General features: G+C 31.7%; 1 protein-coding gene across 1 annotated transcript; it reads right to left on the bottom strand.

Moving 5' to 3' along the window:
* Window positions 1-325: 325 nt before the first annotated feature.
* On the bottom strand, window positions 326-13,276 carry LOC118188458 (cathepsin L-like peptidase). The gene is made up of 9 exons (XM_085817913.1): window positions 13,121-13,276; window positions 11,750-11,860; window positions 10,411-10,560; window positions 8,621-8,770; window positions 8,379-8,502; window positions 7,499-7,599; window positions 6,457-6,617; window positions 2,158-2,268; window positions 326-617 (listed from the first exon to the last, which is right to left on the bottom strand). Exons 2-9 carry the CDS (start codon window positions 11,858-11,860, stop codon window positions 518-520), a joined length of 1,008 nt encoding a protein of 335 aa, XP_085674039.1. The 5' UTR covers window positions 13,121-13,276; the 3' UTR covers window positions 326-517.
* Window positions 13,277-13,567: the final 291 nt, after the last annotated feature.

The following is a 13,567-nucleotide window of genomic DNA, read 5'->3' as shown; positions in this document are numbered from 1 at the left end:
TAGTCACCTCTCGTAATGGAGAACCTTGATCAGGAATATTTTTTATCCTCATAATGTTGTTATCAAATCTTCATTATCGTCCATGTATCTGCTTTTTTGACCAAGTTTGGTAAGGCTTATAGTATTCCTTGTAAAATAGGATAGAGTTGCTTTGGCGTCAGTTTTTGTTTTATGTCATTGTGTCAAGAAGTTATTTGTCACTGACTCATTTTTCTGATATTTTATAAAATCTATGTCAAGCCTCTTACATAAGAGAATTTAATTTCATAAGGAAATAATCTAAGACATTCAAAATATTTTATACAAATAAGCAACACTCTGAAAATTTATCTTTAAAATACATATTTATTTATTTAAATACAATGTAAATTGTAAAAAGAAATCTAACTAAAATACAATAAAGTTCTTAAGCATTTGCTGAAAATGAAATAAAAAACCTTATTTTTAAGATTATGGTTGATGGTGAGAGATAAATACGCGAAAGTTCATTTTCAGGACTTAAATGTCCTTTGAAAGCTCACACTAGTGGATAACTGGCGTGGGTGGCAATACCGCACTGGTTATCCTTATTCCTAGACATTTTGATGTAGCCATTCTCACCAAAGGAAGTTCCCCAACTGAAAAAATTTAATAGCAAAAATTACTCAATCAGTAGGACTGAAGTACTAAAAAAAGAATCTTTAATAACTATAAGTTATGATTTTCTTTAAATTTAAAACTACAGTTTCAATAATACGAAACGTAAATTAAAATATCTCAATTTCTGAATCTGATGCCATTATTTGTAAATACGCATTTTTCACAAAATTATTTTTAAAAAATGTATTCCTAACAGTATTATGAATTCCATAATTTAATTATATAAGTAACAGCAGAAATTAAGGAAAAACAAGTATTTCTGAAAAGCTCGTTTCTTAGTCGAAGTTATGCTCTTTCGTTCTTCCTAGCTTACACCTAACCTACATAAAATATTTTCTCATTTCCATTCCTGGAAATGTTCACTAATTAAAACAGAGAGGCTGTATTTTCAATTTGAATTAAAATCTTTATTTTAGAAAAACTGTAGTACAGATAGAAACTTTCAAATAAGCTATGGAACTATATTATTGATTTATAAGAAGTTTTTAAGATATACTATTATTGACTATTTTCTGCTTGTGCAATGGAGCACCCATAAATAATCGAGAGGCTAAAAGGTAAGTAATAGTAGCAATTGAGCTTCTCAATAAAGTTAAATGGGGTAGCTAATTGAGATTTTCTCAGATTTTTGCAATTGTAGCACAGCAAGTATAGAACTGCTTCTGTTAGAAAGCTTTCGAACTAGGATTATTCGTAACAAATAATACTAGCGTGACGCCTATTAACTAAAACGTGTAAGCCCTATAAATGCCAGGATATCTTTGCATGCCTTGTATACCTGATAAAATCACATTACGGAGAAATTAAAAATTTATTTTTAGATGGCAAAGTAATTGGTCAGATCGCAGCGCTGTTTTTTCAAATAAATGCATCTACAAAAATAATTCAGCTTTTTTTAGATTCAACTTAAAATTCTCGGTTCTAGAGTATTGCTAATAAACTCGCTTCTAAAGCACTGCTGATATAAATACATTCATCGAATTTACATACCATTATAATAAATTGAGGTTATATCTCATACGTGTGCAAGACAACGATTTTCAGGTTCACAGAAGTTGCTATAGTTAAAAAAAAATAATTCAGAAAACATGCCAGCGTTAAGAAGCTGTACTTGTATTTATTAAATTAACTTATATAAATCAAATGCTTCTGTTTGTCTTCCTGTGATTTAGCATTTCTTCCTCACGCTATTCAATCGCACTAAGGTGCTGACTTATAAGTAGAATAACTCCATTCAGCTACTGCATCATTCACCAGATAGCCAGGCGTCAGTTCTTTATACGTTTTTGTTTGCATCTATAACATTTTAAGTTAAGAATTTTACGGATATGTCGCATTCATTTTATTAAGCATTTTAAAATTCAGAAATGATATAATTTTGGGATTATTAAAAAATTGTGAGCTAACAACTTCAAAGAATATTTTCTAAGAATTTTCATTTAGTATTTTAAAATTAATTTAACAACTTATTTCGATTTTATTTATTATATATTTTTGGGTAAATGGTCTCTAAATTACCTGTTCTTCACCAGCCAGTAATCAATTCCGTCTTCAGTACCATAACCAACAGCTAAAACTCCGTGGTCAAGTGTCTGAGAGCTGCAGTTTGGTTCATCATATATGCCACCACTAAAGAATTGAATTCAAATGTAATCGGAATGAAATGTTATAAAATATTTACAAATATACACCGCTGGCTATTAGAATTGCTACACTAAGGAAAAACACCAGTAGGAGAAGAATATTTATTATACACATACAAGTATAACGGGGGGAAGACAAAATTAAATTTGCAAGTGCTTTGAGATACAGAACCTGCAGAATTCAGTACACTTCTATGTATGGAATTCTGCACGCTCTGCGTAACAACAACAGCTTTCAGCCGGCTGGACTTCAAGTTGAACTAACCTTGGATGACAGATACAGGTACTTCATTCCATACAACTTCACTTTTTTGACAGTTCCATGCCAGCCTCTCGGCAGCTAATGACCAGGTGTTTTGAATAGGTGCCAGATCAGGAAAACCTGCTAGTCAGGGCAACAATCAAACACTCTCTGAATCGAGGAAGGTAAGGACCGCTTAGAAAACTTGCGGTCGTTTTCTTATCTTGTTGAAAACGGACGTTAAGCAATTCTCGGGGATAGGGCGCAGCTACGAGCCCTAACAATTAGAAGTTTAAAGGTGGCCACATGAACGACTATACGAACTGTGACTGTGATGTATGCCCAATGGGCACCTCATTCGATCACGTAGTGACAATCACGAATACAAACTGGCAGTTTTCGTTTCCTTTGATGCCTCCACACATAAATACAAATATCATGATACTGTAGGCAGAAACAGAATTCATCTGAAAAGAAGATGTGGTGCCACCCTTGTGTTCAGTATCGTCGGTCATCATAAAACTATAGAGAAGCCTGTCTCGACTCAACGTTAACGGAACCCGCGGTATTGATTATCATGCTGACAGTTCTTGGCACGACAAACGCACTATTCATGCAGAAACTTGCCATTCTGCATTGAGCAAAGTTCCTAACTCATGGTACGTTAAAAAAAATATATTGAAATACTATTTTTGCGTTCTATGAAAATTTTAGTTATTCTATGTAGACCAAATTTTTAATGAAGAACTCCACTTCCCTGTCAATGGTGTTCCGCCTTACGAATGTTGAAATCTGGTCACCTATCCTATATCCATTGATTCCATTCGGAATCATCTGACATTCATGTAACTCTGGCAAACAGGGCAGCATTATCCCGGAACGACAAACCATAATCCTGATAGGTCACGATCCTGCTGTGATCAAATTCCGAAATGTACTGGTACGAGTTTCTCCTTCTTACACGAGATTGAACACAATCTTACAACCTTTATTCAAACAATGAACGTTCATAATGCGATTTCTATATTAGATTCCGCCTTGCAGTTACTGCATTTGTATAAAATGAAGCTGACTTTACTCATACCTCCACTGTGCTCAAGCACTAATCATTTGTAATTATTTGTATGTCTGTTATTTCTCCAAATCATTCGTATAGTGCCTTTCATGCAAATTTGATGATTGTCGCATGCCGATTTTGCGAAGTTGGAATGTAGTTATGACCAGCAGCTATTTAAATATTTTAAAAAAAGGTTTTTTTTTGTTTTGTTATTACAGTACAAAGTCCGCAATCCGGAAATCCATTATCCGGAATAATCTATAATCCGGACCTCAAAGCCACAAACATTTTTACATTTTTGGTATGCTTTACGCATGGGCGTAAAGAATGCGCATATATTACGCGCCCTATACTTCCACAGTTATAACACCTTAGTTCTTTATTCATATTAGGTATAGCGCGTGCTTTATTTTGTGTGTTAGTACTTGAATAACCTTTATTCTTCGTATCTGGAACGTGGATTTTCTCATAAATTTTTAATTTCGCTTGAGAAATAGTTTCACATCCATGAAAAATAATTTTGTTGCTACTCTGATCGGGTATACCATTGATTACATAATCAAAAATTGATGAATCATCTACAGAACCGCGAGTGGCTATTTCACACTTGGCAATTAAATATCCGAAAAGGGATTCACCAGGTTTAATTGTCGTTTATGTCCAGACATGGTCTAAATGAAACGCATTTTTTTCTACTTAGCACGATATTATTTGCGTAATCAGAGCAGCTTGGCTTAATGATTTATTTCTCTAACCATTCCGAAATCTGTTTATAAATTTCACGCTGCTCTGCGGGGGAGGGAAAACGTCTCGGCGCGCAATGAACTGGAACTTGGTCTGTCAGCACTGTCCTCATCGTCAGGGCAGATGTCTATTTTTTTCGGCTTATAATTCCTTATCAAGTGTAGTATTTCATCTCGATGTACTCCGTATCAATTTCCTCTTCATCATAACTATCACGAATACACATCAAATAGTTTTCTGGTTGACATTTTCTAATTTCAACTATGCGTAATGTATGCTTTACGCATGCGCTCGTTGAAAGAAATGTTTAATAAAGTAAACAAATAAATAGTAAGCTTTTTTTTTTTTTTTTTTTTTTTTTGTAAAATTTGATTCTCTTTAGATCATAATTGCTCTTTATTTCAGAAATTACGGTTTCGTATTTTTAATTGCATAATTTCTGCATGCCATCTTACCAGATTTAAATTGATGATCTATAATTCGGAAAAAACCACTAATTCGGAATCGCCGAAGTCCTGACGAGTCCGGATTACGGACTTTGTACAGTATTTATTTATTATTTTATTTAAAAGCATTTTAATGTGTCTTCTTTTATATATGCTAATATATAAAAGAAGCCTTTAAAATAAATGTATTGCAGAATACCTAAAATCACTTAAAATGGCACCAATAATGCTCTGAAAATGAGATTTAAAATTTAAAAATTGAATTTTACTGATAGAAACCCCATTTCTGTTACACAAGTAATATATTTAGCAATTTTACAGTCATGAAGTATAGCAATCCAAAACTGAAGCCGTAATGCTTTCGAGGTGACAATGTGTAAAATTTACCGGCTAATTCTTGTAGCATATATTTACCTAAAAAATTCATAAAATGACAACTATAATACAAGCCTTCTTTTCAAATTTGTAACTACGTACGAATCATAATTTCCCGGCATTCATGATTCCTAATAAAACTAAAGTTGATTGAACGGTATTCCACTCATGTATTATTCATTTTCTTCAGGATCACTAAAAATATTTAAATTTTCTTAATTAGTTTAAATACATGCAACTTGCCCTAAAAGCAATAAATATATTTTATTGGGAATATTAAATATTGTTTTAAGCAACCCAATTAAAGTTAGCTTATTTTCACATTTAATGAAAACCTGTAGATTTCAGCTTATTTGTCCGTAGACCACAAGACTTGGGTACGAAGCTTTATCTTAGTATATCTAATTAAGTTCATTCATTATGTTACATTGCTTTATCGTTTCAATAATGCTATACTTATTATAGCATTATTGAAACGATATGCAAAGTAGAGAGTGGGTCAAGTCCTTAAGAAGCAAAACGATGAGAAATACTAAATGTAAAATGTTTAAGTCCATAAGTAGCAAATAAAGAAATGCAGAACATTTCAGAAATGTATGGATGTCCATCGCAATGGTTTTAAAAGTTAAAGCAATGGGAAGTTGAAAAGTAGGCGTCAGTCATTAAAATCAAACCTGGGGTGATGAAACATCGAAAGAACTTGCGGTGGGTGCCTTTTAGTCACATTGAGTCAGAAGTGTACGAAGTTTGGTTGTTAGCGTCGCCTTAGCAGAAAGTTATTGCTTAGGGGAAAAAAAGAAAAACGAAATAGCAGTATAGTAATCATATAGGCTTTGCTGGGAAGGGAGGAGAACAAAAAGTCTCCTTGTCCTTAGATGGCAGCTCATACGTAGTCCGTAACAGGTGACGTTACAAACGGGCGGGACAAAAGAATTTCATCATTGGCTGTGCAGACATTGTCTCAGTTGACTTAGCTGTGCATATTCGCCCCAAATTTGATCGAAAGCATCCCGGAGACAGTTTCCGAGTGTCTCCCGTCCCCCTTTTCCTATCACCAAACCACTCGAAAAGACTTTTAGGCTCGCCAGTATTTTGGGTTTCTCGATGCTGCACAGACAATATACATTTACAAGCGTCAGATATACATTTACAAGCGTCAGTGCCTTCTTCGTGATTCGAGATTAGGCCCACAGGCACAACAATCAGCCACTAACCACATTCAGCGTCACTAACCTCAGTACTCATCAGGGAAGCACTTAGCCCGTAACAAAGAAAATACTAAATGTTTGAATAAGAAAAGGAGTAGCTTACCTATACAGTTGGAAACTTGGCTCACTGGCATCAATAGCGACGGAAATCGGACCAATAGTTGCAACAGCATTCTGCAAGGCCTTTTCATCACCTTTTTTAATATCAACATATCCAGTGCAGGTTGCTCCTACGCTACTTTTCTTAAAATGGCAAGTTCCATCCTTCAGAATTAAAGAAACAATTTAATTTAATGTGATAGCTTCAAAATATTTCATAAGAATGTTTCATGTCAAATGAGCAAAAAATAACAATTAATTAAAAAGGCAAAATTTAGAGTGTGCAAGTAGTCATGTACCTACTAAAGAGAACTCGCTTTTACCAGCTTAAAAAACTAAGATAAAAAAATTTCTAATTTAAATTTACCGCCAGCATAAACATGCAAGTATTGCTTTTACACTCGCAACATAGCGTTGAAATGTTACTGAGTCTATAAAATGCATTATCTAATCTCTGTCAAAAGTATGGATCAAAGTTTGAATGATCAAGTAAACATTAATAACATTTTTAAAGGTTACTATTCATCAGCCCAGTTTGACGTTTTTTCCGGATTTCTTAATGCGTTTAGTTGCATATTAATTCAATTGACTTTATTTAAGTTACAATACATTGGAATAACGTTCCTAGTGGATAGTAATTAAATTAAAATATTAAAGATATCTATATAATCTTAGCCGCAAAAGCACTGAATTCTTTATTCAAAGTCCTTCAACCATTTGGTTTTTAATTTAATCAATATATACATATATTTCCATGTTTAAAAACTAATTAAGCTAGCTAACGTATCGCTATTGTTTGAAAGAAGTACTTTAATTTATTTCCTTAAAACTAAAAACAATTTCAGATACCTTTTTGCATTACTTTAATTTATATGAAACATTCTGTGTAAATTTCTATAAACTATAGATAATATTGAAGAAAATACTAGATGGAAGGAAAGAATTTGATGATTATTAAAATTAATTTACTTGTTTTCCTCTAAAATAACTTGAAAATATTTGTATATGCAATTCTTTACATGTACGAGTAACTAATCACTTCTCACCCTAGCAGTGTATGGGTAAGACTCTTCTGTATCAATGCCGCCATTTTCCTTAATGTATTCAAATCCTTCATCCATTAAGCCTCCTTCACAACCCTCGTTACCTGTAACATTAATTTTATTTAAAAACACATAAATTGTATATAAACATAAAATATTGGTATTTTATTTGCAAAGAGAAAGTAGAGGATTATTCATACGTGTGTGAAAAATGTGAAATGGATCTGCTCGATTTCGAAATTATGGCATGTATGCGAATATAATAAATATAAGCGCATGAAAGTACACCATATGAATGAGCTACGACATACTGAGAATATGCTGATATGTAAAAAATTTTGGGGAATTTGTCTGTAGTTCAGTATTGTAAAATTCAGCATCGGCTGCACTGTTATCAATTTTTGTTTACATATTTTACAAAATTATGTATAATTCCGTATTCCTCATTTCAATTCAGTTTATGACAAATTGCAGTAGCTCTTTAAACTGCAACAATGAAGGCAAAAAAAAATGTTTCGTTATAGTAAGTGAAATTAAAAAATATTCATAGCAATGGTTTCTTTCAGTGAGGTATTTACTTATTTTCATACACAAATCAACATATACATCTTAAAATGTTTCCTGAGATATTAAAAATATATGTATGTTAAAGATTCTAATTGTGAGCATCTCTGTGTTACTCGAACACGTATTTTCAGAAACGTATTAAAAATTATGCATTTTAAGATTAAATCCTTGAGATTAATAGCTGCATTTTACTCTAATAGATTTTATCCTTGAGAATTATACAAAATTTCCTTTAGTTTCAACAGCATACATGTTATTTTGCCTTCTAGCCAAACATTTAATAGATGATCCCTCAAAAATTGATTGAAATTCATACCTTCAGGTCTAGAGCAATCCACAAGGTTCTGCTCACTCAAGGAAACAAGTTTTCCGGTTTTCTTTTTATGTTGTCCTTCTAATGATCCAGTCGTAGAGAAAGCCCAGCAAGATCCACATAGTCCCTACATTTAAATAATTTTAAATTCTTTCTAGCGTAATACTTTTATTTTGATATCATAGTGGAATTGTTCTTTTAACACATGATATATGACATCATCTATTTAATATATTAAAACTGACCTGATCTTTAACTCCAGTAACAAGGCCGTGTTGCCTCCAGTCTACTGTGTCTGGTAAATCAATGTTAGAAGGGGGAATAAATGTGGTAACTGATTTGTTCAGTTTTGCTCCTTTGAATCCATTCAGCGTTTTAACAAATTCTTCATAGCTCTATAGAGAATAAAATGAAATTTGAAATTTAATGAAAATTGAAAATGTATAAATATGAAACATTATCTAATGACAATTATTCTTAATTTCTATTAACAAGCCAGGTCAGGGATAAGCAAATGGCAAACCAGTACGTTACCATATATTGACAGAGGTACTGGTTACGTGATGCTATTGATTACATAACACATCCAAAAGCGGCTTCCTACTATCCTTCTAAATCATTTTCATATAGTAACCATTTTGAAGGGTGCACCTAGTAAATTAAGAATTAGTTCCGCAATAGTTTTTGCCCCCATATGTCTTGATCTTGTTCTGAAAGGCACTTCAAAACAAGGCCAAGACTTGTACTTCACAATACTATTAATATTATAATGGAGCTCATAGCATTAATAAAATATGTTTGACATTCGAGTTCCTTCGTAGTTTGTCTAATGCTGTGATGTGCTTGTAGTAACGAACATGAGAAAAGATGGTACTATTTCGCGCAAGCACCTCTGCTCCTTTCGCTCCAAACGTAGTTGTCTAAGGAAGAGGTTTTTCCCTCATGTAGGTGGTGAAGGTGTCGTGTCCAGATACCAATTGATTTAAACGTAGATTAATGAGACATTTTATTCCGTTATTATAATTAATTAATTCATAAGTTCTTCTGACCTGGGTATCAGATTTTCATTCATTCTTGTTTTTTGACTGCTTTGTTTTCTACATATGCTTTGGACATTGTTTACAACTTCTGAATTGGGTTTAGTAACCGCTTTTTAACGAGGTTATCGGCATCTTTGTATCTATCATTCCAGGCATATTCTTTCACGCATCCAGCAAATTTTAAGTTGGCTAATGAAATTTTATGGTATTGGCATATATGTAATTTGTTTATATTCGACTAATTTTCAACTTCAGAAAGAAGGTATTTGGCAATATCTACAATAATTAACTCATCAACAAATTTTTTAACTTTGATATTAAGATTTATAAGTTGTCTGAAGATTCCATTTTTTTCCGTAACTCCTCTTAATATATCAGAATTTTTTTCTGGTTATGAATCTATTTGCTTGCTTTCTTAATAACTTGTACCTGCATTCATCTGAGAAATATTTTCTTGAATATGTGAACCATATTCTCCTTTACATAAATGAACATTTATTATTTACATTTAAATATTGTAATGAATGTTTTTCATACTATTAATTCATGTGTTGAAGTTCCATTTAAATTGCTTATTATCGCCAGTAAATAAATAAAAATAATTTAAAAAGCTCTGTTTTGTTCTCATGGCTTAACATGGTAAACTAAGTATTGGAGAAATGTCATTAATATAAATATCTATGGAAAAGAAATTTTCAAGTGAAAACGTAGTAAAATTGCATAGATTGCATTTCTTCCTGAAATTATTCCTTATTATTCAAGTTTTGATATCCTGGCAGTTTTAAAGTTTTAAATACCGTGTAATAAAAAAAAGCCAATTGCGTTTGAAAAAAAAACACTAAGAGTCACAAATAAGACAAATAAGACATTTGCAGAAATATTATTTCAGAGTTATTAACGTTTGGTAAACTCAGTGCTCACTTTATTGGTTCACTCTTCATTGTCTACTGTCATTCTATGAGTGAAAGTTTTAGAATGTTCGCAGTCGTACTTACCAAATCAGCAAATTTATTGAGTCCTTTTCTGTATTTGTGAATTCCAAGATCGAATTCCAGATTGTGTTTCACGATGTCATTGACATGACCTTCAAAGATGAGTCGTCTTGCTCCTTCCTCGGATCCACTGTATTGCTTTTGAAATGTTCTCTAAAAAAATTAATTTTATATTAAGACAGTGGTTCTCATCTTTTATTACATCCTCCTTTCTCACATGTCACATGTCAGGGAAGATAATCTACTTCAATGTCTTACACTTTCAGTAACATATGCCAACTAATGCATAAAACTTAAAATTAAATTTTGGCTTTTAGTGCCTGATAAAATTATGTATAAAATTACGGTTTATTCTATTTAATAAATATTATTGTTATTTATATATGACTTATTATTGCATATAATAAATATAAATAAAGAAACATAGCTACTGATTTTGCTGCTCTTATGTAATAAATATATTTAACGTTTTCAATCCGTTTAGGTCACGTGACCGTAACACTCTCGCCTTAGATGCTCTTTATCGAAAGCATTTTCTACAATTTGGGACTACTAGTTAGACACGGGAAAATCTTTTCCATGAAAAATGAAGTTCTTCTTTAGAGGGAAATTTGTACCGGTTGTCTGATTTGGTTTGCTTAAGTTTATTACGGCAAAGCACATTAGGGCTATTTGCCTAAGAAAATGGATGACTTCGTGGAGGAATTTCTAAAAGAAAACGTCTCGCATAAAATAATATTTTTAATAACGAAGATTTTAATTTTCTCTACATTTTAAACAGGATTTTACGAATACTTTATTAATTATAGTCGTTGATCTTCCACAGAGCCTTTTCTTGTGGTAAAGGAAATGCTTTATTCTTATTTATTATTATAAAGCTTTTGTGCGTATTACTTATATAACTGTGTGAAGCGTATTTTTAGGAATCATTTTATATTTAATAATACGAATTAGATGAAGAAACGCGCGATAAAGTTAGTGATAATTCTGAAAATTCAGTTGTAGAGTCATTAAGAATTTTTGAATCAAGAGACGTGAAAATATGCATTGCCTTCGCTGGGACTCGAATCTTGGACCTCTCGAATACACGTCCAGAACACGATTCCAGTTACAACACGAAGGCATGAGGAGAGAAGGGAAAATAATACATTATACACTCCTAATCTTAAAGGGCGACTGGGGATGAGAGAATCCAATCGCCAAATTCTGGTGGTGACGAATTATCGTCCAGCAATTTTTAATTCGGGTTCACTTGCAGTTTTTTTTTATTACTTTTTATTTTTTTAAATCAAACCATTTTAGTAAATATGCTAACCAAACTTCATACATAAACGCTATTTACCTTAAAGTTTTCCCAGTGAATATCCAGATCTGGGTCAAATATTGTAGCTGCATTCATAGACTGCAGAACAACGATGGCAAGAACAGCAAAGTAAGAAACTGGAACTGTCATCTGAAAATATTAAAGTGTTGTAAAACTTGTAAATTTAGTAAAATTTCTAAAATTGTGTAAACATTATATGTATTACATTAAGGAATATGTTTCTTTCACTTGATACTGGATGAAAACTATTGTAATGATAATTCTCTTTCAGAGATAAACAAATCTTCCAGAATTATTAACTCTAGAAAACCTCAGTCATTATCGAGTGCAGATTTTTAGCTTTGATTCTACAAGCAGCAGATTTTAGCAATGTTCTATGAAAATATTTTATTAGCCATATTCCAGAATAACATAAAATATATTTTGGAACTGTCATCTGTATATTTTAATCTTTGAGACAAATAGTTTAAACAGAAAAAGACATAAAGTCATTCAAAAGTATTAAAAAATTAGGTATTTTTATTATTATTTTGAATTTCAGTTCATAACTTGACACTGAAATAGCTCAGTAGCTCTTTTCCTCTAAAGCTCAACTATTTTTCATCAATGTTTCGCACTTTTCCATACAAAAAAATATATCTATTACTGTTAGTTATTGTATTTCCCTATGCTTTACAATGTTATTATGCTAAATACATGAAAAATACACCATACTGTACCTTAACTAACTATGAATTCAAAAGATAAATTTCAATAAAATTTTAAAGCTTAATTTTATATATGAGTAAATTTGCCTGAGCATTACAGGGTTGTAGGGATTCTTTCTAATGCAGATTTGCATTATTGTGATAAAATTCAATGTTATGAAATTCACAAAGTTTTCTTTTTTATCTAATCATGCCTGAGTTAATTAGTTTGTTAAACAAGAAATAAGTATAATTTCAATTAAAAATGGATTAGATTGCTTGATAGGTTTTTGTATAACTTTTTAATAATTTTTATCTTTCTAATCGCTTGATTAAGACGTGATTATTCAGTTAATTTAAAATTGAGTTCTATTTGTTATCTATGTTAAATTCGAATTTGAATACATGATTCTATAAAATATAGATTAATAGATATTCATTATTTTGAATTCAATGAAATAGGCAGCGTTTCTTTTAATAAAATTTGCAGAATAACGGTTAGGCTTTTAAACTGTAGCTCAGAATGGAAGAAAATGGAATTCTACATCACGGAACCAGAAAAAAGAAAATTGCGTCTAATTAGCGGTAAAAAACTTTCACTTTTAAAACGCATTTACGACAAAAAGAAGAAGGATCAAAACGAAGTACTACAAAATATATCAATAGAACTGGTAAATATATCAAACAGATTTTTTTTACTTACTTTGAGATGAATCAGTAACACCTAAAATATCTGTTTAGCCGTTGGTTACCTTACGAAGAAAGGATAGTGGATAACGGATGAAAAACTGACGAATTTAGCGGTATATATAGGATCTAAAATCTCTTATAGTATATAGAAGTATTGTCATGCGTATATTAATATCAAGATGACACGCGGAAACAAAATTCTTGAAATAAAGTGTTATCATTGATTATTATCTAGCTTATCATACTGTATACACTATCTAGCTTATCATACTATACTAAAACCAGACAGAAGTCTGGTTTTAGATCTCATGATTGTTTGTGACATAATTCGTGCAGCACGTGAATTTTCGCAAACTTCAATATACCTGTCTCAAATTTATCAGCTTCTTTGATTCTGATAAATGATGTTTTTCGTAAACTATTTAGAATTATATTGTTCTGCTAGCAAAAGCTAATTATT

The sequence above is a fragment of the Stegodyphus dumicola genome, chromosome 6, assembly GCF_044657685.1.
Source record: "Stegodyphus dumicola isolate Sdum_Otavi_A_Nest chromosome 6, ASM4465768v1".
NCBI lineage: Eukaryota > Metazoa > Arthropoda > Arachnida > Araneae > Eresidae > Stegodyphus > Stegodyphus dumicola.
Note: the sequence above shows the minus strand (reverse complement) of the source record. Positions and strands in the feature narration are given on the sequence as shown.